Source organism: Geospiza fortis, unplaced genomic scaffold, assembly GCF_000277835.1.
Source record: "Geospiza fortis unplaced genomic scaffold, GeoFor_1.0 scaffold121, whole genome shotgun sequence".
In the NCBI taxonomy this organism is placed as follows: domain Eukaryota; kingdom Metazoa; phylum Chordata; class Aves; order Passeriformes; family Thraupidae; genus Geospiza; species Geospiza fortis.
In genome coordinates this window covers 2,697,700-2,718,668 of record NW_005054346.1, presented here as the reverse complement: position 1 = coordinate 2,718,668, position 20,969 = coordinate 2,697,700, and the positions used below count along the sequence as shown (strand labels likewise).

The 20,969-nt window shown below is 39.3% G+C and overlaps 1 protein-coding gene across 1 annotated transcript in view; it reads right to left on the bottom strand.

Moving 5' to 3' along the window:
- Nucleotides 1-10,006: 10,006 nt before the first annotated feature.
- Nucleotides 10,007-20,969, bottom strand: part of VCPIP1 (valosin containing protein interacting protein 1) — a 30,613-nt gene continuing 19,650 nt past the window's right edge. The window contains exons 4-5 of the mRNA XM_014307849.2: nucleotides 18,152-18,238; nucleotides 10,007-15,226 (exon numbers count right to left, since the gene is read on the bottom strand). Coding sequence (XP_014163324.1) covers nucleotides 14,355-15,226; nucleotides 18,152-18,238 — 959 coding nt within the window. The 3' untranslated portion in view covers nucleotides 10,007-14,354. The remainder of the gene's footprint in view (nucleotides 15,227-18,151; nucleotides 18,239-20,969) is intronic.

The window sequence follows — 20,969 nt, the reverse complement described above, 5'->3', positions numbered from 1 at the left end:
TCCCGCGCCGGGGCGAGCTGTCCCGGCGGACGAGGGCAGCTCTTCCCTTTTCCCTCCCTTGCCGCAAAATCCATGTCCTGTCGTTCGTTGTTCGCGTGCTTGAGGAGAGGGAAGCGAGGGTCTCATCCATCAGCCAGCCAGCGCTCTTACGCGTTCCTGCTCTAGCCACGGCACGGGTCTGTTGGGAAGAGGCCGCCCCCAAATAGAATCAGATTGGAAAAGACCTCTCAGATCATCGAGTCCAACGTATGACAACACCACCGTCAACGTGATTTGGCATCACGTCGCTGAGTGCCAAATCCAATCCTTCCTTGAATACCTCCACGGGCGGCGACTACACCACCTCCTTGGGCAGCACATTCCAATGTTTACTCACCCTTCCCGTGAAGAAATTCCTAATGTCTAACCTAAACTTCTCCTGGCACAGCATAAGACTGGGTTCTCTCATCCTGTCACTAGTTGTCTGGGGGAAGCTGAACCCCACCTGGCTACAACTTCCTTTCTGGTGGAAACATGGCATCGCATCCTCGTGTGGCTGTGCTGATGGACACATGGACTCCACACAGCTCCTAGGAGAACAAGGTGGGAGCACCTGCTTTAAAGACAGGTGTTGGCAGCTGCACTGTCAAAAAAACCCAGAAAGGGTAGGGACAGCCTTTAAAGGTGCTCAGTCATGGTGTTCACTTGACACTGGAGTGCTCACATCCATCACAGGGACAAAACATCACTTTTTATTAGTTGCAATGTGATTTTTACTTTAGTGGTCCAAACAAATCACCAAAAACAGCAGATGGTTTCTTATCCATCATCTTCTTTCCACATACATTTTTTTCCTATGGTGTACTTAAGGAAATTTGCTAACCACCACCAGCACAGAGGCAATGACCTCCTGAAGCTGTCACGATCATGAAGTAAAAGCTACATTCCAGCAGAACTCTGTGTGTTCTAGGTATTTCCCAACATAAGTCTTTAGCTGGAACTATAGAACGATTGTGGTTGGAAGGGACCTTAAAGATCATCAAGTTCCAGCCCCCACGCAAGGGCAGGGACACCTTCCACTGGACTAAGTGGCTCAAAGCCCCATCCAAATTGGCCTGGAACACTTTCAGGCATGGGGCATCCACAACTTCTCCAGGCAACTTATTCCAGTGCCTTACCACCCTTAGTAAAGGGTGATCATTTTTTCCAAATATCTAATCTTAACCCTACTGTCATTCAGTTTGAATCCATTCCCCTTTGTCCTGTCACTACATGAGATGTTCCAGTTATGCTTTAAATTGTATTTTAAAAGAGGTGCTCCACTCCCTTAATCATCTTTGCAGCCCTCCACTGGACCTGCTGCAGAAGCTCCTTGTCTCTCTCGTCCTGAGGAGCCCAGAACTGCACACAGCACTCCAGATGTGGCCCCACCAGTAGAGGGGCAGGATCATCTCACTCCACCTGCTGGCAATGCCCTTCCTAATGCACCCCAGGGAACCTTCTTGGGCACCAGGGCACACGGCCGGCTCATGGCAGTCTGCTGTCCTCCAGGATGGAATACACACAAGTTATCTGAAGAAACTAAGCCATGTGTAGAGTCTATACATCCCCACAGCACTGGGGCTGTTCCCGGTGTGTCCCCACAGCTCTGCCAATGTTCCCAATGCATCCCCACAGCACTGGGGCTATTCCTGGTGCATCCCCACAGCAGCGCCAGTGTTCCCGGTGAATCCCCACAGCACCGCCAATGTTCCGGTGAATCCCCACAGCACCGCCAGTGTTCCCGGTACATCCCCACAGCACCGCCAATGTTCCGGTACATCCCCACAGCACCGCCAGTGTTCCGGCGAATCCCCACAGCACCGCCAGTGTTCCCGGTACATCCTCACAGCGCCGCCAATGTTCCGGTGAATCCCCACAGCGCCGCCAATGTTCCGGTGAATCCCCACAGCACCGCCAGTGCTCCGGTGAATCCCCACAGCACCGCCAGTGCTCCCGGTGCCTGCGGGCGGCAACGCCGGACTCGCAGCGCCCCCTGCGCGGGCACGCGGGAACTACAGGCGGCGGCACAGCCCCCACGGCACCAGAGGGCAAAAACCCACCAAAAACCCACCAAAAACCCACCAAAAACCCACCAAAAACCCAACTTCACCCGCTCCACAAACCCACCGTTACAAGGGCGAACTAGTATCGTTGCATCTTTCACAAAGAAAATTAAATCCGTGAGGGTTTTATTTGTAGTCTTTGCTAATAGGTCTTCAGCACCAACCTACATTCCCTGTGATGCACTTTTAGTATCCTGAGAAGACAGCGCAGCAGGTTTTCGCACATCAAAGCTCTGACAGGAGTCTTTGAACTACAAAAGATGTAATGAAAAAGTAATAAAAACCACCCTGAGACAGGATTTGTGTCATCAGCCTCATACAGTATGAAATGGCATCTTTTAGCACTCATTTATATTTAATTCACATTGAAAGGAGCCTGAAATGAAAATATTATTGACTAAATAGGTGCCTTCTTGTATATTCCCATAGTAACACGTGTGTTCCTAATTTGCAGGAAATAGATCCTGAAAGCATTAGCTGAAGCAAAATGCTAAAATCATAAGCACTGATGGTCCTGTTGTTAAAAGGAATAATAGCCTAAAGATGTAGATTGTTATGACATCCAGTAAACATTCTCCTTGGAGTACACCAGTAAGCACATACATGCCTCACTTCTTTTTTTTTTCTCTTTTTTTTTTTTTATCCTCTTTCTGTCCTGTGTGACAAGGTCTAATGTTTGGAGTTTCTTTTGCTCCTACATGATTAAAAAAAAAAGTATGGAGATACATTCTCCTTTCTCTGTCTCTTCTTAGCTTCTAATAACTTGACAAAACCAACCCAGAGGTCTACTACTGTCTTCAGAGACCTTGTAAGAGTGTAGGCACAGACAGACACTGTCTCTGTGGCAGGATTTGGACTGTCCCCTCCCATCCCATCTGAGCTGTCATAGCCCACAAGCCACCAGACTCAGTGTCATAGGCTTCTGACAGGACACTCACCAGCCAGCAATAGCTGAGTCCCATTGTGCAAGAATGTGCAGAACTGCTTTCTGCCTTGATTTGCCCTGCCCAAGACTCCCTTGTGACAAAGGACAGCCCAGTTCCAGCCTAGACCCAAAGACCATGACCAGGTGCAAAGACATTGCTGCAGGTCCAGGGTGTCGAGAGGAGGCAAATCATAGCTCATAGACCTTGAGTCACAGTGACATACTTCCAGTGTCATTTTTTGCCACTTTCCCCTTACCTTAGAACTGTTATTTGAGTCTCCTGACAAATCAAAACCAAACACTTGAATCAGTTGTTGGCATTTGGATCTTGCTTGGGTTTTGTAGTGTTGCTCAAGTACTAATGGCAATGGGCAACACATTTCCATAGACAGGGACACTTGCTCTTACCCAGATAACTCAAAGGGCAAAGTGCCCTGGAAGAGAGAGTGATGATCCTACCATTTGTTCCATTCTTTATTCCTCTTGTTTAGTTTCTTGCTGATCTGTAGGGGGGAAACTTCTATTAGGCATTCATTATGACCTTAACTAACAGCAGATTGTTCCTGCTGGGCAACAGATCCCTCCCCATGCAACACTGATGCTTCAAAACACATCACCAAGCTGCAGTGGTATGAAGGTACCACACTATAAGGCCATATATTAGGTCTATATGTATACTATTTTTTACTGCTCCAATCTGGTAAGAGTTCCATCTATTTCCTAATAAAGCATTTCCTTTAATGAATAAAAAATACCAGTCATGGTCCCACTGCCTATTGTCACAAGGAAATTATGGAAAAACTCTGAAGTCACATGCAGAAGTTTGTAATTCTTTGTTGCTATGCACTGGAATCTCATTGTGAATTCAGGCAGCCAATTTAACATTTCTCTAGACAATAAAGCAGTACATGGATGTTCCCTGTGAGGCACAGGGCTTAACATCACTGACTTGAAGTTAAGAATAATCAGTCTGTCCTAAATGTTCTCTCGTAGGTTGTTTGGAAACCTTACCACAGAGGAAGCCAGAGTCTTTGTGAAGATGATTCTCAGCACAAATAATCAACAAGGCAGGCAACTGATTTCTTAGTACAAGAGAAGAATCTAGAAAAATTCCTACAAAGTAAACTCAAGAATCAGTTTTTTTAATTGTGGAAAACAAAAGGCTTATTTCCTCAGCAAACAGTTTCCCAGCCAATTGCTGCTGGTCTCACAGAACTAAGATCTATACAGTAAAAGAAACACTTGATGATTGTAAAATAAAGAAAAAGCTCAGTGTAGGTGACTTCACAGATCTTTTACCAGGTACTTTCCTTTTAGTAGTTTTCAGTGCTTTATCACCAGCTGCTCCAATGACTGCAATCTTCAGAGCTCAGCACAGGCTGAAACACCAAATATGTCAATCAAACCACATGTATCCATGAAGTCTTCAGCCCAGCTGCTTGACTTGGTCTTGATTCAATGTCACAGCACCACCATTCAGCAGCCAAGGTGTTCTTCCTTGCATCATCCTGGTGGGGTTGAGCTTCTTCCTCATGTTTGGAGAAATTCCCAATGAAGAGCACAAGAATACATGCCAGATACTCTTTTAAATTAAAATAGTTTTTCATATGACAGCACCTTATTATCTGCATCTGTTCTATGTCTCGGTACTGAAGATTCCAGCTTGTCATCTGTACTCCAGTCATGTCACAGCCAGTTCAGGGGAGCTGCAGTTCAGAATAATTTCAACTTGCTACATGCCTTCAGTCATATTTAGCCTTGTTTTATTCTTTTCTTTTTTCCATCTGCTTAGTATCAAAGATTCTGAAGGACAATACTCTGTTCATGGCTGACCTGATTTTGTTGGAATTCTCTCTAAATGCTTTTTATAACATTTTCCTAAAATGTTAAGTCTTAAAGAATCAGCCCTTTCACTCAGAAGAGTTAGCAAGTTCTGTGCACTTTGACTCAACCTATTTACACAGCCTCTTGCAAAGGGGAAGAAATACTGTTACCTTTGCCTAATTCAATTAGCCCGTGTTTAGACAGAAGAATTGCATGTACTTGTGATTTCATGAATTTTACTTTACTACATTGACAGTATTCATGCTAGAGTAGGGAGGGTGGAAACAAAAGGCTTAAAGGCTACCATATCACAAAAATACCAAAATAATCTAGTGTATCTGGATGGGCTCAGAATTTATTCTGGTGTATTAACCTTCCTGACAATCACGCATGCAAAACATCTTGCATGTTTCCAAAGCAGCCTATATCAGCTTATCAAGGAGGCTGTACAACTATTGAAAGAATTCTGAGGTGGCCTTGAAATCAAGCCTTGGACTGAAAAAAACAACCACAGTTCCCAGGCTCAGAAGACCAGTAAAGCAGCTCCAGGGATATAGCCCTGCCAGAGACCAACACTAGGATCCTCTTGCACAGAGTGCAGGGAAATGGTGTCAGTGCACAGCTCAGATGGATGCTGTCACGTTGAAACCAAGCCCTGAGCCTCACCTCATCTGCTGTGCAAAGTACAATGGCAGCTAGACTGATTGACAGCATTCCTTTAAAGAGACAAATTTCATTTGGCAACCACATCCCCTGTAGTTTCAATGGCTTGAGCATTCACTTAAATGAGGTACTGTACAGGCAAATATTAATTTTTAGGGGCTGAAAGTGGAACAGCCTTGAATCAATGAAAGAGGGAAAAACATTAAGTTTATATCCAGATATTCCCTATCATCTTACTATCAACTCTCACAATAATTAGTAAAGACACCGCAGCAAGATTAGATTATAATATTAATCTCAGTTAACAACCTTTCTAATTTCTCAAATGCCACTTGTTTATTTTGGAAATTATGGAGAAATAATTTTACTAGTTCCAGTCAAGTATGCAAATGTTCTTTTAAAAATATTTCACCAACATATTTACAACTTTGGAGACCAAAAGCGACATATGCAAGTCACCTGTTAATCAGGTACCAGCATTACCCCACAGTTTTAGAATTATATCCTAGCAAGTCATTACTAGAAATGCAAGAGAAGTCAACTTAATTCTTAGACATTTATCAACTCCAGGAGTAAACAATTACTCTTAAAGAAAGGGACTAAAGCTATCAGAGCCAGACTAAGCCACTGACAGGCAGGCAGCAGCAGCAGTGTCCTGGCAACTGCCTGAGCTAGATTCAGGCAAGCCTAGATTCAACCTAAATTCAATAGTATCCTGGTGATAGATGAAAAGCACTTGCTTGACTTTCTACCCAAAAATCAAAACTACTTTATAAAAAGAACAGTGTTTTGATTGCCAGCTTTCCAAACTAGCAACAAGACTCCCAACACTAATTGCAAAAATGGGAACCGCACAGACAAATCTGCCAGGATCACAACCAGCACTCCCAGAGGTGCTGGCCCCTGCTGCTTGCATAACAGTGGTTTGCCTCTTTGTCCAAGGCAGTGTTGCTCCCATGCCCTGCAGAATTCCAGCAAGAAGAGAGAAGACAGATCAGAGGGTGCTTACAGATCCAAAAGACTGCATACCTCCATCCTGGCTCCACTTCTCCAGGCAGAACAGGTGTAAAATGAAAGGTCTTCAGTTACTGTAAATGTATTTTCTGAGTTTGTGAAAAGATGGGAGTTTATGAGAGTTTACAATGTAGAACCTCAGGTTAGGGTTAGAAAGAAACAAAATGTCAAATAATAAAAGGTTATTTTCACAGTGGCAATAGATAACTGGGAATTTTTGGATTGCTGACTTAATAGAGACCTGAGAGTCCAAAGTTATCAGACTAAGGAGGGAATGGGCCAGCTCAGCTGATGTCGAATTCAGGGAAGAAAATAAACAAAAAAAGTGTTGGTGAATGTGGCAGGGTAAAGAAGTGGTGACAGTTCGGAAAAACAGAGGGAACAAAGAAATAAATAGTGGCATTTTGTTTTTTCCATTGTACCGTGCCTTGACTTTTCTTATCTTGAAAGCCAAAAGAAGCAGGTACTCTTGACCTTTATTTTCTGCATCCCTCTTTGCTGCCTGCAAAAATAATTGCTATTTCCAGCATCTGCCTTAGGAAGCCAGGAAGGGCCTTATTCTAAGGAATGTCTTGTATGTGCAGTGATCAGGTGTAGGATTTGGTATGCACTGAGCAATGCTTGGACAGATTTGAGCATACAAATAGAAATAAGAGTTATTTCATTTCCCCCATGTTTAAGTTAGGCTCTTGCATTTTCTGTGTGTTTTGGCTTTTTCCTCACTGCCACAAAAGCTACATTATCATGGGGCAATGTGTGGTAAGGTCTCACCCCTTTTCTCCCATGGGGTTGAAACGTATATATTTGGCAGCTTCTGTTCCTGGGAGAAAACAAAGGTGGATCTCAGGGAAATCCCCAGATTTGGAGTGAGCCACTGCAGCTTCTAAAGTTTCACATGGAGATGGAAGAACATAAAACATGTTTGCCTACCAAACAACAACGTGAATTTTTACAAACGCTGATAAATCCCCGTGCATCTTCTTCCCTTCTGGATATGTAAGTACTCCCATCTCCCAGCAATCTCCCTCTGTTCCTTTCTGTGCCATGTAAGGTTTCTGTGCTTGCAATAAGGTTTTCTTACACATCAGTCTAATTTGTGTGAAATTCAATCATTTGTTGCCTCTTACTGTCTTTAAAAGGCACAGTATAAATAGAGGACAATAAACTTGCAAAAATATCCGTGGTAAAATGGATATAGAATAAAAGCTCAAGAGACAGATGAAAAGCAAACAGGAAAGGCAGCCCAGTGTCAGAAGACCTCTCGAGGATTTGCAGAGGCGGCACAAATGCATGTGGGAAAGGAGAATTTAAGATCAGGAGGTAGAGTCTGGCAAGTATTGCTCTACATTTACACAACAATGTGACAATCTAAAAGAAACTTCATTTTAAAGAAAATCTTATACACTGACTTGACAAAGTGGCCTACAAAATCAAGTTTTCTTACTCTGAAAGAAGTTGCTTGAAGGATGCCTTGTGGGTTTGTAAGAAGTGACTGTGCTTTTCATCCAGACAGACTCCACAGACTGTTGGCTAATAAGAACCATAGCACCATTTAGACCTTCTTATAATTTCTAGTAACTTCCTTCCATCTGCCATCTTTCTTTTAATTTTTCACTTATTGAATACGAGTTTCCAAACAGCACAGACCCAGTCCAGACCTACAGGATCACTTTAGAAGTGAAATTAGATTTGCTACCAGCAAGACAAGCCACTAGAAGTATTATTTCCAGCAGAAAACAAAATTAGGCAGTCTTTTAAAAACAGAGGTGGATAAAGTCCAAACACAAGTCTGTGCAGCTATCTCATAATCAATGTTTTTCAGTAACAGAACAAAGAATAATAGTCTTTTCTGAAACCTCTTAAAGTGCCTGCAAGTTACTGCAAGAGAGGTCATGCCTACACTGAGGCCTAATTCCTCTGCGTTAACAGATGTTCAGAATAATCCAGTATACATCAATTTAGGTAATTCAAATCCAAATAATCCATTTCAAACCAGCTGCAGCAACAGGGTTTCTGCAATGTCAGCTTGGCCATCAAGCCTACTGTGAATCTAAACACCTACTTTTCTTTATCCATTTCTGAGTAATAAATACTCAAAACTACACAAACCAGTAGAAGCCAACATATATCAAAGCCTCTACATCAAGCAAAACAACATGATTTCAATTAACTTCTACAGACAGTATAAGGTGTTCGAATTGACTTTGTCATACCAAAAACACCTTCCGTAACTTGCTACACATCCTGATGAATATCCAAGGTTCACTCTCACCCTGGCCCTAGGGATAAGATTGTATTTTGAGGAGTTTTATGGTGACAGGAAGATGGGGTTTTACAGTGATGTTACAACAGATTTGCTGTGGACATGCATAAGAAAAAAATGAGACCAACCAACCAAACAACAAATAACAACCCAAACCAAAAAACTCCAATCCGAAGTAAAAATTGAGACAGATATTAAGACTGTACAATTAAGAGCAGAAGGAAAATGAAAACACTTTGAAAGCACACTTAACTTTGTTACTTCATACATTCAGTACTGGTTTTGGCTAAAATGATAAGTACTGTATTAATAAGGATGAGCAAATTTCTAGCTTAGCATTAATCATTTAAGCTTTTGAAATACAAATCTTCTGAAGGATAATTTTCAATTCTTCATGATATGATACGCAATCAAAATTAACAGTGTATTTACACCCATCATTTTAAAGAATACTTTAATGCTAGCGCACTTGGAATTAAGGCCTTTCAGTAAATACAGGAAGAAGTAACACAACAGTTTTGCAGATGGGTTTTATGGCTTGTTTCTAGGCTCAGAAGTCTTGATTAAAGCCAATTTGTGAAACAAAGTACCACATGTAGCTGGTGGGAAAAGCGTAGAGATAATTTAGATAGTTGTCAATATGTTCATTTTTGAGTATTGCCAAATTTTCAAAAGCGTAGTTCTTCCAAATTATACTATTCATACTTGAATATTACATGCACACATTAAAATTGTGCTTTGAAGTACACTTTGACCAACGTTTCAAGTCACAGATTGCAAGGTATCTTAAATGCTGACTTGGTCAGCATTTTTCTATATCTTCTTCATGAAAATTTTGAAAAAAAAAGATTCAGGTCTTGAATTTTGGTCTCAAATATATGGTTCAGAAATCTCTCAAATTCAAAGGTCCTATATGTTCAATGAAATACTTAGTTTAGGCATGAGGTCAAAAAACCCAAGTTTTTTCTTAAAGAGCTTTTCTCTCAAAAAATTATTTTGAAAAAGAAACATTTCTAAAGGAAAATGGGTAACATCAGATTTTACTTTTCTAAGAATTGTATCAGTTTTTCAACCTCTGTACTAGTATTCATGTATGCAAGTATAATGCAATTTATATGCAAAATGCAGAAATTAATACATTTTCAACTGACTCGTTTTGTAGGCAAATCAACATTAATGAAACAAGCTAATGTGTGAAAGGCTAGATAAAAATACACCTTATAAAACCAAAGCAGATGTTTCAACTTATAGTTTTAATATAGCAATCAAAGAAAATTCCAAATACTGTACAGTGAAGTGTAGTATAGTACACTATATACTGTTATAATACACTATTGTTACATTACTGATAAAAAAATCAAATATAATTAGTACAGCAATCACAAATAGAACAAACCAAACCTTGCTGGATAACAGCCAGTACTGTGAGATGGTATAGTTTCTATGCTAATTTATTTTTAATTCAACATGTAAAGCACTTACTTTTTAAAAAGATTTTTTTCTAAATATATACACTATTTTAATTCCTATTTATACAGTTTAAATAGCATTCCCTCCTAAAAGTGCACTCTTTCATTTCTTGGCAACAATCCTCATCAAACGTAAAATAACTCTGACAATACCACTCTTGTTTCAACTTTTTATTGCTCAACCACAGGCATAAGGGCTCAGAGGGAATCCTGCATTCTAAAGATCTTAAGCAACTTCTTCATGAAGCTAAACTGATATCCACAAGCAAAACAAAGAAACCACTCTCTGTTGTGGCTTTTTTTAACAAAAGGATTAACTTCATATTCATATTATTATTATTTTACAAAAGCATGTAGATTCTGATATTTAAAAATAGGAGCCAAACAAATGTAGAGATAACAGTGGCATCTTCTTAAATCATTCATTTTCCATACAACTCAGATCGAGCATCACTCTCCCAACTGTAAACATACCAAGAATTTTGTTACCTGGCATTTTCAGCGCATTGAAAAAGTAGCAAGCAACTCCACTAACCCTGTGACAATGACAACAGATTCTACTTCATGAAAGAGTGTAAATGAAGAATTTTGGCCTTGCAGGGTTGTTAGCACACAGCCCTGTGGCACTGTGCCTCTGTGACACTGCTAAAGCACTCTGGCAGAGGCAATGTCCAGCTTGTATTTTGCAGCCAGCACAAGACTAGTAAACTACATGGAATTCACAAAGCCAACAATGCACACAGCTGTTTTGTGACTACAACAGGGAAGACATCCCAAATACATTTATTTGATTTCATTTGAAAATCTGCTATTTATTTTCCCTCACTGAAATGCAAACAATTCAGAGAGAAACAGCACTATCAAAAAGTCAACTAAGCAGCCAGCCATTTGAAGTAGTAAAAGTTTTGGAAAACTGATCTGTTCTCCCAAGGTTTCCCATATGCTCATCAGCAATCTAGTTCATTCCCTTTTTTTATTTTTGTACTAGGCCTGTATTTTTAGCGATCATCTTTTCTTTGGGTTATACATACTAAGCCATAGTAGCATTTAGGATTTTCTAATAATGCGTCTTCTTTGCCATGAGACACAGCATAGAAGACCCTTGGCCTTCAGACAAGAAAGTAATCACGGTGGGTACCCAAAACCACAACCTTTTTCTACAGGCAATTTGGTAGCAAGAATTTGGGTTGGTTGCCTTTACTTTTCAATAAAAGGGCACTGTTCTTGACATTTGAGAAGTCCTACTGACACATCTTCTCATCCACAATGAGCCAAAGTCTTCCCTGCCCTTGTACTCCAGCAGCATTTTCCTGATTCTAACAGGGAATTCTAACAACCACACTGGTGCTTCTTGGACAGGCACACAGATTTGTCTCCACTTACATTTGCACCCACTGCCAGCAACCAAATGAAACATCTGTTCCAACTTACACTTCAGTGTTCTTTATTTCACTTCTCCTGCACAGTCACACATCGCACTGGCACACAGATGAAGTTTAGCTCCACTTGAGAGTATCAAGAGCTATCTATCTTTCTCAAAACCACTGATATTAAATGCATGAAAAAGCTATGTGAGATAAGAACACTGCAAAGAAATATGCACAGTCCTGCTTTCCAGAATTCACACCAGCAGATCTTGTGACTGACATTTTACCAGTCCTGTGAGACCATCTTCTTTTAGGAACTGGAGGGCTCTGGTCTACACTACTTGAGTGGGCCTGAGATGAAACTAATGGTGAGTCAAACAGAGCTATTATCTGTTTCTATGCCTATTTAGATAAGAAGGAAAATGTCAAATTACTGCTGAAATGGGAAGTGTGTCAAAACTAAACCAAGCCTTCCTCTTTACACAGTAAAAGGCACACAAACTTCTGCAGGCTTACCAGAAAGGCAAGAAAGAAGCATTTTACCTTGAAATAAGAATGATGGGCAATAAATATTTCAATTTATTTCAAACTTGAAATTCTGTCATATACACTGCTCGCTCATTATTTTTCCAGCCAAGGAAGACTTTTTTTCCCTAAAGAAAAGGTTAAAATTATCAAAGCATTGGCTACCTGGTCTAAAATGCAAGAGATCCAGCAGATTCCTCCCCCCCAGCCTCTCCCAATTGACATTCTTTCCCAGAACAAGTCACTGCTATACTTTTTTAACACTGTGACAAAGCACAAGCCTCTACTCAACATTTTCTATATAGATGTAGCCTTCAGCGAGCTAGACTGATTCACGGGAGACTAAATGTTTTCAGAAGTCATGGCAGGCTTCCAGGTGCTGCATGTGCATCCTGTTTCTCATTGAATAAGCCCTGCCAGTTAATCAGTGCATCAGCAAGGTCAGTTCTGGCAAGCCAATTACTTCATACATTCCAAGTTTCCAAATTGCTAATTTACCAGATAGCAATTTGAGATCTTAACATTTTTCATTAACATTTATTTGTGAAAATGTGGTATTTATATTTTACCTCTAAGTAGTGTATGAAATCATAAAATATTTGTACCATCTACATAAAAAGTTAACCAACAGAGTAATTTTAATTTACTTTGACAAAAGAGAAGGGCTATTCTTTAAGTGACTTGCTTCATTTCAGTTCTACATACAAAAATAAATCCTTCCCCATGGGACATTTTCTCATACTAACGCTTAGAACTGTTTAAGTGATTAGAAATGTAAAAAGTGAGGAGACTTTCCTGAATACAAACATATACAACACAAACCACATTTGTGAACTGGTAAAAATCTACATGTGCACAAACACAGACTTCAGTATTTAAATGCTCTTAATTCCTTTGAAGCTGTATTAAGATCTTTTCATCCATTCAATGTTATTTTACCATGAGAAGAAGCAACAATAGTGCATTTAAATGACTATGAAGATAGGAAGCAAAGTGCAGTATCAGAAACACATTCCATTCTTAGGGAGCAAGCACAATGGCTGCTTCTTAAAAACTAGCACTACAGGTCTGATGAACACACTGCTTAAGTGGATACCAGCTCTATTATCATTGATGCAGGGAAATCTGCATCACAAACTGAAGGGAGGCTGAGAGAGGTGGGTAGTCTTTATAGACACTGAAACAGCTTGTATCCCTTGTTCCCACAGAGTAAACAGTGAGCTTCTAAAAGCTCAATTATCACCAAACGCTTTAGGATAATGCGTGTTAGAGAGTCATTTCCTTCCAATAAATTGTTAATTTGCTCTTAAGAGGACAGCTGTTATTTCATTTTTGCTATTTCTAACCAATGCTAGCAATCTAAGTCTTCTAAAAGAAATGGATTTGCCATTGAACATTTACTCTTAACTTGCAATTGCCAACTGTAATTTTCTCAAAAGTTGCACAACCACCTGACCAGTTTGGTATTTGGGAGGAAATGCTACCAAGAGAGCACCAAAATGGTTGTGTTGGCTCAGACAGCCAGGCATAAACACAGCACATTCAATGAATCTTCATCATATGCTATGTGGCCTTTTTTATAACTTGCTTTCTAACTGACAATAGGAGAACTTAGACTTCAGTTTACTAAAGTTCCACTTATTCCAAGATCTCTGAGAGGAAGATATGAATTAAAAGGTTATTAAATTGGAGAAGTGCCAGCAAAGTTTAATTAAAGTACTGTATATGCTGCATTATCAAATTGAGCAGAAGTTTAGTTTCAGTTACTTTTTGAAATGTATGTCTAATTTATGACAATAGGGTATTTTTTATTGGAATTAAGTACCTGGGACAGAATTAACTTTGCCATGTTTCTAGTTTTGCCTGTTCTAGCCCTTCCAGTAACCTTAAGCTAGCATGGGTAAGAACCTTGCATGGGCTTAAATTTTAAGACTTCTAAGAAATTAAAACTTACAAAGAATTTTCAAGAACCCACATGTACAGCAGATATTCATCTCAGTGCATTTTCTAATAACTAATTTACAGGTAACAGAGCCAGCCTGGGCAGCAGTATGGTAATATTGAAAGCTATTGCCAATCACATGCTTATCATGCACTGAATAAGATGATATAATCTTTGACATACATACAAGATTTAATAACTAATCACTTTGTGTGGCCCAGCCAATAAACATTACATTTGAACAGTAATTTCTTCTACCCTTATTAGATTTTAACCTATCAAGAGTGATCCATTGGCTCAGTTGCATTAGTGATTCCTGCATCTTGACTATCCATCTCCTCAAGCTCCTCAACAGAATTTCCCTTTTGTGCTTTAGACCTTGCAGGGAATGTTGTTCCCACAGAATTCACCATGTTACCATCAGTTGATTCAGTATTCAAGTGTTCAGTACCACTTGGTGCAGAGAATGATTCAGGTAAGGCAGCCTGAAAGCTCCCAGTTTTAGCAGTTGAACTCACTGACTCTACTTTTCTTTGAGATACATCAACTGATGCTGACTGCTCTGTATTCTGATCCCGCAAATGTCTATCCATTGAAGCCTGAATAGAAGAGACCATTTCCTGCAACTTTTTTCTCTGTGCCTCAATCAAAGTGGGGTCAAGCTGCCTGCTGTCTCTCATTGTCACAACTCCCGGAGCAATTCGAATAAGCTCACTGTTACCAGAAGCAGCTGTGAATACAGAAGGCTCAATTTTAGCAGAAGGACTGAAGTCCGTTTCTGTGCTATGCTTTCTTAAAAGTGGTGTTTCCCTGGCTCTTTGATCGTGTTGTTGACTACTAGATGCAGTTCCTAGGGAATGACCCTTTCCTTGAAATGCAGTTATGTTATGTAGTTGTTCAGATTTCTTTTTCACCACTCCACCACTACCCAGCTTCAGTATTCCATGTGAAGGACTTGCTTCCCTGCTTCTTGAAGCAGCTTCTGCTCGCACTTGACTTAAGGCCTCTTTAACCAGCTCTTCAACATCAGGACCAATTGGGAAGTGCCCAGCAGCATCCACACACAGCTCTAGTCTGTCTTCTGCTGCATTGTACACAAAGTTTTTACCAGGCAGATGTGGAAAAGTGCAGTGCTTGCCATCAGCCAAACCTATAAAGAAAGGAAAAGTTATTCAAAGTGCTAACATATTTTAAGGCATGCTCTGAACATACAGTAATTACTGTATTTAAATTTACTGAATCAAGTATGTAAAATCAAACACTGAAAGTTACTACTGTAGGAGAAAAAACTTAGGTTTTTATGCCATACAATAACCACAGCATGCTGCAAAGATGCTGCTGCCTTCCATGATGACTCTGATGAAGAGATTGCACTATTACAAGATAAAATGACCACACTGCTACGACTTGCAGTTCTATGCTTGCAGTAATGTAGAACAAGCCAAACCCCATCACTACCACCACCCATAGCCCCAAAATCACACAAACCCAAACCATCAAAAATCAAAACCCAAAAACTGATAAGGAGAACAGTTCAAAACACTACCTATTGAAGAAATACTATTTGAGACTACTTCCATACTAGTTAGAACTGTAGTAGGATTTCTGGTTGCCTAACTGCTGCTAAGCCTGAGGCATTTCAACTTTGCTATTTTGTCTTGTTCTCTGAGAGGAAGTGTGGCTTGATTAACAGAATTGTTTCAAGCTTACTGTATTTAGTAGTCCCAGATAGTATAACTATTAACCTTTACAAAACAAACATAAGGCATAATGTTATTGCTCTGCTGTTTGTTTAATTGTCCCACTTTCTATTTTAACAGATTGGTCAAATTGTGAGTTCACTAGATAATTTTAAGTTCTGAAGTTTCTGTGTGCCAAAAATGGACAACATTCAGTTTTTCCAGTTTATCATCATAAAACACAAAATAATTCTTTCAACTCTGTCCCATGCAGGCTGTAAAAAGCAGTAAGGTATCACTTCAGTGATGGTGGCTTTCTGTGAGTTAAAAGCTATCTGCAGATGAAAACTTGGCTGCAACCATTCTCTTCACTTTAGTTCCATCAGCTATGCATGGAGAGCTAAAATGAAAACAACACAGTTTAAAAGGTGCCAGGAACAGGTAAATTGTTGGGATTTTTCCTCTCATTCTCAAAATTCTTGAAGAAAACCACCAGAAATTATTCAGAAGGGAAGAAACACAATAAGCAAATTCTATTTCTGTATTACCAAATATAATGCTTTCAAAATGAGTATTCTGGGCAACGGTGGGAAAAGGTCATTCAATAATTTGATAAGTTATTAAACTCTTTTCATCCTAATGAACCTACTTATTAATCTCATCCTCCACAGCTTCTGATTCACACATGCACAATTGCAGAGGACCTACAAATAAGATTTTATTCTGAGAGCTTCAGACATGTAGCTCCTTTCTTTACATATCCATGGGAACCAATAACCAAACAGCCAAAATGCAGAACAGAATTAAACCTCAAACACCTACCTGTCTAACTTCGCCTGAAGAACATTTTTAAGTACGTAATTTAGCAGCTCAACTTTCATTTGCAAAAGAGGGAACTGAAACAATTCCTACGATTGACCAAAACTGCCTCTGAAACTGCAATCCCAAAATCTCAAAGTAAGACCTTAAACAAGATCTATTAAATCAAGTTTCATTCGATTAACAGTACCTACACTCCCCAGACAGCTTTGTTCCCAAGGTCCAGTGTAATAGGTGCATTATTACATTACCTAAAAGATTACAAATAGGTAAGTAGCTTCTTAAACTGGAAAGATAAGTCAGATTGTTGCATACTGGAATTGTAAAAGTGTACTAATGCTGAAATAGCAATTGTACCTACCAACACAGTCTGTATTTGAAACTATTGCACTTCTCTGTATGTAGGCATTTTACACCATGATCTGCTACAGCCTTATTTCTCACACAGTAAGCTGGGAAAAATGGCTTTTAAGTTAGACATTTTCTGTGAGTTGGGTTAAAATTCCTTGGATTCATTTCAAGATTTCAAATCTGGCAAGCCATTAATTGGTCAAAAATACCCTTTCCATCAGGCACTGTTTTAGCTGATTCATTTTCCAGAAACAATGCAGCACTCGTTACTGTACAAGCATAGTAAAAGAAGGAAAACTAAAAGGAAACATATAAGACACTTGCATGCTAACTCTATTATCAGGGTAATAATTCAGTGAGAGGTAGTGGGCATTGAGTATATCACACATTTTAATTTATTTCCAGAAATAAGTAAGATAAAGTTAAGGTTGATAAAACTGCCTAAGAAAAAAATCAAATAGCAAGAAAGCAGTAAAGGGACCATTATAATAGCTGAAATCACAACAGCTAAACTGTGAATGCAAAGATTTCATCAAGAAAATAAACTTTGGGAGAAAATAACTCCTTAGTACTTTCTTCTCTAAAGAAACAGTTGCTATTTTTTGTGGGCAGTATTTTTAAAGCCACCTAAAAATCAAATGTACTCTACTTGCTTGGTTATTCTGCACATAACCCAAGACGCAACATTCAGCAATTCAAGAAGGGGATTGATAATTTTGCTTTTGAACAATAATCTTAGGAACATGAAAAACAAATTTAACCAACCATTTAAATTTAAAACATGTATAAAATATCTACTAAGAAGCACAAGAAAGGTAAACTCCTTATCCCGTAAGCATCTTAAAGTAAAGGAATAGGTGTTATGATTTTCTTGTTGTTTGATCTTTACAGGAGAAAAAGATTAAGAAAACAAAAAATCAGTTGATTTTTTTTTTTGGTCATACTGTTACTAAGAAAAAAAAAAAAGAAAAGAGCTGTTTGTACAATTCAGGAAGTGAAAATTTCAGGAAGTAACAGGTTTAAGTTCAATGAAATAGGTTTAGGCAGATTCCCTATCTTAGTCTGTCTGAGGGAGCATTAGGACTTCTCCAATATTTAAGAACAAAAACTTACCATAGTAATAGAATAAAAAGAATATATATTTGTGCTCAACTCAATACCAATTGACAGTTTTCAGGATTTGGAGACAGAGGAAGGAAGGAATAAAAATAAAACAAAAAAAATACCTGTTGTTTTCTTCATTATGCTGTAGAAGACTCCACCCTGCTGAAACAATTGAGGAAGTCCCTTTGCGTAAGACCAAACATCTTCTCCTATAAAAATCAAACACAAACATTAAAATTAAACAGTTGTATTTTCATATTATAGACAATGGCTGAAAATGTAACTCCTTAAATCAAAAGTGGAGTCCTCACTCTCTTCTATGCAATTAAGAATTTGAATTTTTATTGCAAATGCACAGAACATGAGCCTGGGACATTGAAAGACTTTTAGAAAAACATACCACTGTCTGCAGTCAAATATCCTACATGTCGTAGAACAAATGTTCCCAAATTTTATTTGATCCAAGGTGCAGCTCCTGGTTCTTTGCCAAGCCCTAAACACAAGTCTCCATTCCCCTCCTACCTCTACTGTCAACATTAAACCAGGAAATTACTAACACGCTTTCTAAATTCAAGCACATATCCTTGCTCATTAAAATTTGAATTCTATATCCCTACACCTTCTCAAAAATCAGAGCTCAATTTCACAGCTGCCACACAGTAGACTTAACACTGCAGCTGAGACACAAATGTCCACCCAGGCAGCTGCATAGAAGCTGTGTCTGTACCTTGCTTGTCTTGAGAGTTAGAAACAAAACACCAACCATGAGGCCCTGGCAGTCCTGTATAACCAGCGTTTCTCAACAACGCCAAAAATGGCATTGAAATGTGACAACTTTAAATTCCATGGAGAGAAAAAAAAAAAAAAGAAAAGAAAAAAAAAACAACCTAGACTACATAAGGAAAGGAATATAAAAAACTGAAAAATTGGGTTACAGTGATGGAATATCAGTGACCTAACATACCTGCTCAGTCATTTCAGATCTGCATTTTGCCTACACCCTTTTCCTTATTTTGCTAACCACTTACCTGCTTCAGAGAAGTGACATGTGCTGTAGCTGCCTAAGCAGTACAAACAGAAAGTTCTAATAAACTCTATTCTCCTGATGCAGGAACCACTACTGTGCATACACATTTTCAGAAAAAAAATTGTTTTTCCCACTTTCTGTCAAATATACAAGGAACATATCGATACATTTTAGACAGAAATTGCCCCCTTCTGTAGGGATTGAAATATCAATAACAACATCTCTCAAATTTCTATTAAGATTGCAAAATGTAAATCTTCAGCTATAGTTAACTGGTTGTACTACTTGGGTAGAGAAAGCTGGAATGTGTGAGGCTGTAAAATATGACCACCAATATGTCTTTGCTTGCTGTTATAGGGAAAATAAAATAAAAGAGCACAGGAGGCGCAGGACTCCCTGCTCGTCTGTTCCCCCACAACTGTCACTCACCTCTCCACTGCAGGCATTACTCAAGCCCCCATTCACTTTACAAAAGCACAATGCACACTCACCACATTCTGACTTTGGCTGTTTTAAAGACAGGAGACTGATATAATCTGATTAATTTTGAAAACATCCCTTCAAACTATATATGCTCAGGTTCATTGCATTCATTTGCTCATCAAGCTCACAAATTCAGCCTTTGCTTCCAAGATGAACATTGAAGTAATAAACCAACTGCTCTTCTTTCTTATTTTCCATGATCTACTGAAGGAAGTCTTCTGTCACTGCCACCTGTGTCCTTACTCTCACTGGCAATTTGAAATGCACCTCCCTATACACAGTGTCTCCAGAGCATCGCTGCTGTGCCCCTTCCAAGTCTCCCTCATGGTTTAAACAGTGCCCACAGGAATCAAAATAAGCACTGCACTGAGAACTATCAGCATAAAGCTTCAGTCCACTGAAGCCTGAAGAGGCCACAGCCAGCAGGACTCCATACTAAGGACTCCTTTACTGCTGCATTGAGCAATCCATTACTATTTGAAGAACTCCCTTTCATTCCACAAGACAACCACTGGACTTAAAGAAGAAGCCCAGTCTTAGAATTACTGACATTTTTCAAAGGAAAGATTCCCTATTTGCTGTGGGCATGATATTTCAAGCCTTGCACAAGGGAGGCATCACTGTTTAGACAGCCTTTTATGCAATACTAACAAGTACTACATGCAGGAAAGCATGGACAGCAGGGCTCACAATACAAAAGCATCAGCCACTGAAAGAAATACAAACTAACAACACTGTTTTGATAGACAGCTCCACTGGAAGACCAAAAAGTCCAAAGTTACAACTGGACTTTCCCAGATCAGAGGAACTAGTGTGTGTGACTCAACTAAACTACATTTGAGGTTTGCACATTTTTGTTGCTAGCTGAGTTTTACCATTTGTTTTGGATTTGTTTGCCATGGTAGCAAGATGTTTATAGGTCAAAAGTTAATTTGGATGATCATTTAGTTAGATTAAAAACTCCCTCAAGACACTACATTTATCAAAAGAGATTATACTGTTCCTACTCCAGTACACACTTCCTCAGACCAGACCCCAGTCCCAGAACATTAAGGTATGGGAACAAATCAAGACTGTCCTACCCACAAACAGGCCTTTTTCACTGACATAAGTTAGCCTGCAGCTGCTGCAAGCCCAGGACTGTCACTTCAGACAGCAGAGAGAACACACAAAGTGCAACACAAATAGGAAACTCAATTGATAAACATATGCTATAGGGAAGTTCAGCTGGCTTCAAAGCAAGCTGTTTAATTCCATGAAAATCCTGGTACCACATAATACATTAAATTTAAACCTGGCTATTTTGATTCCTTGTGTATGGATGAATTCATCAGTGAAAAACAAACCAATCAAAATAAATTCATATCTGGCTTGCACATATACAGAGTGCTTCTGCAGGGATGTAAATAAATCTGGTTTAAAATATAATG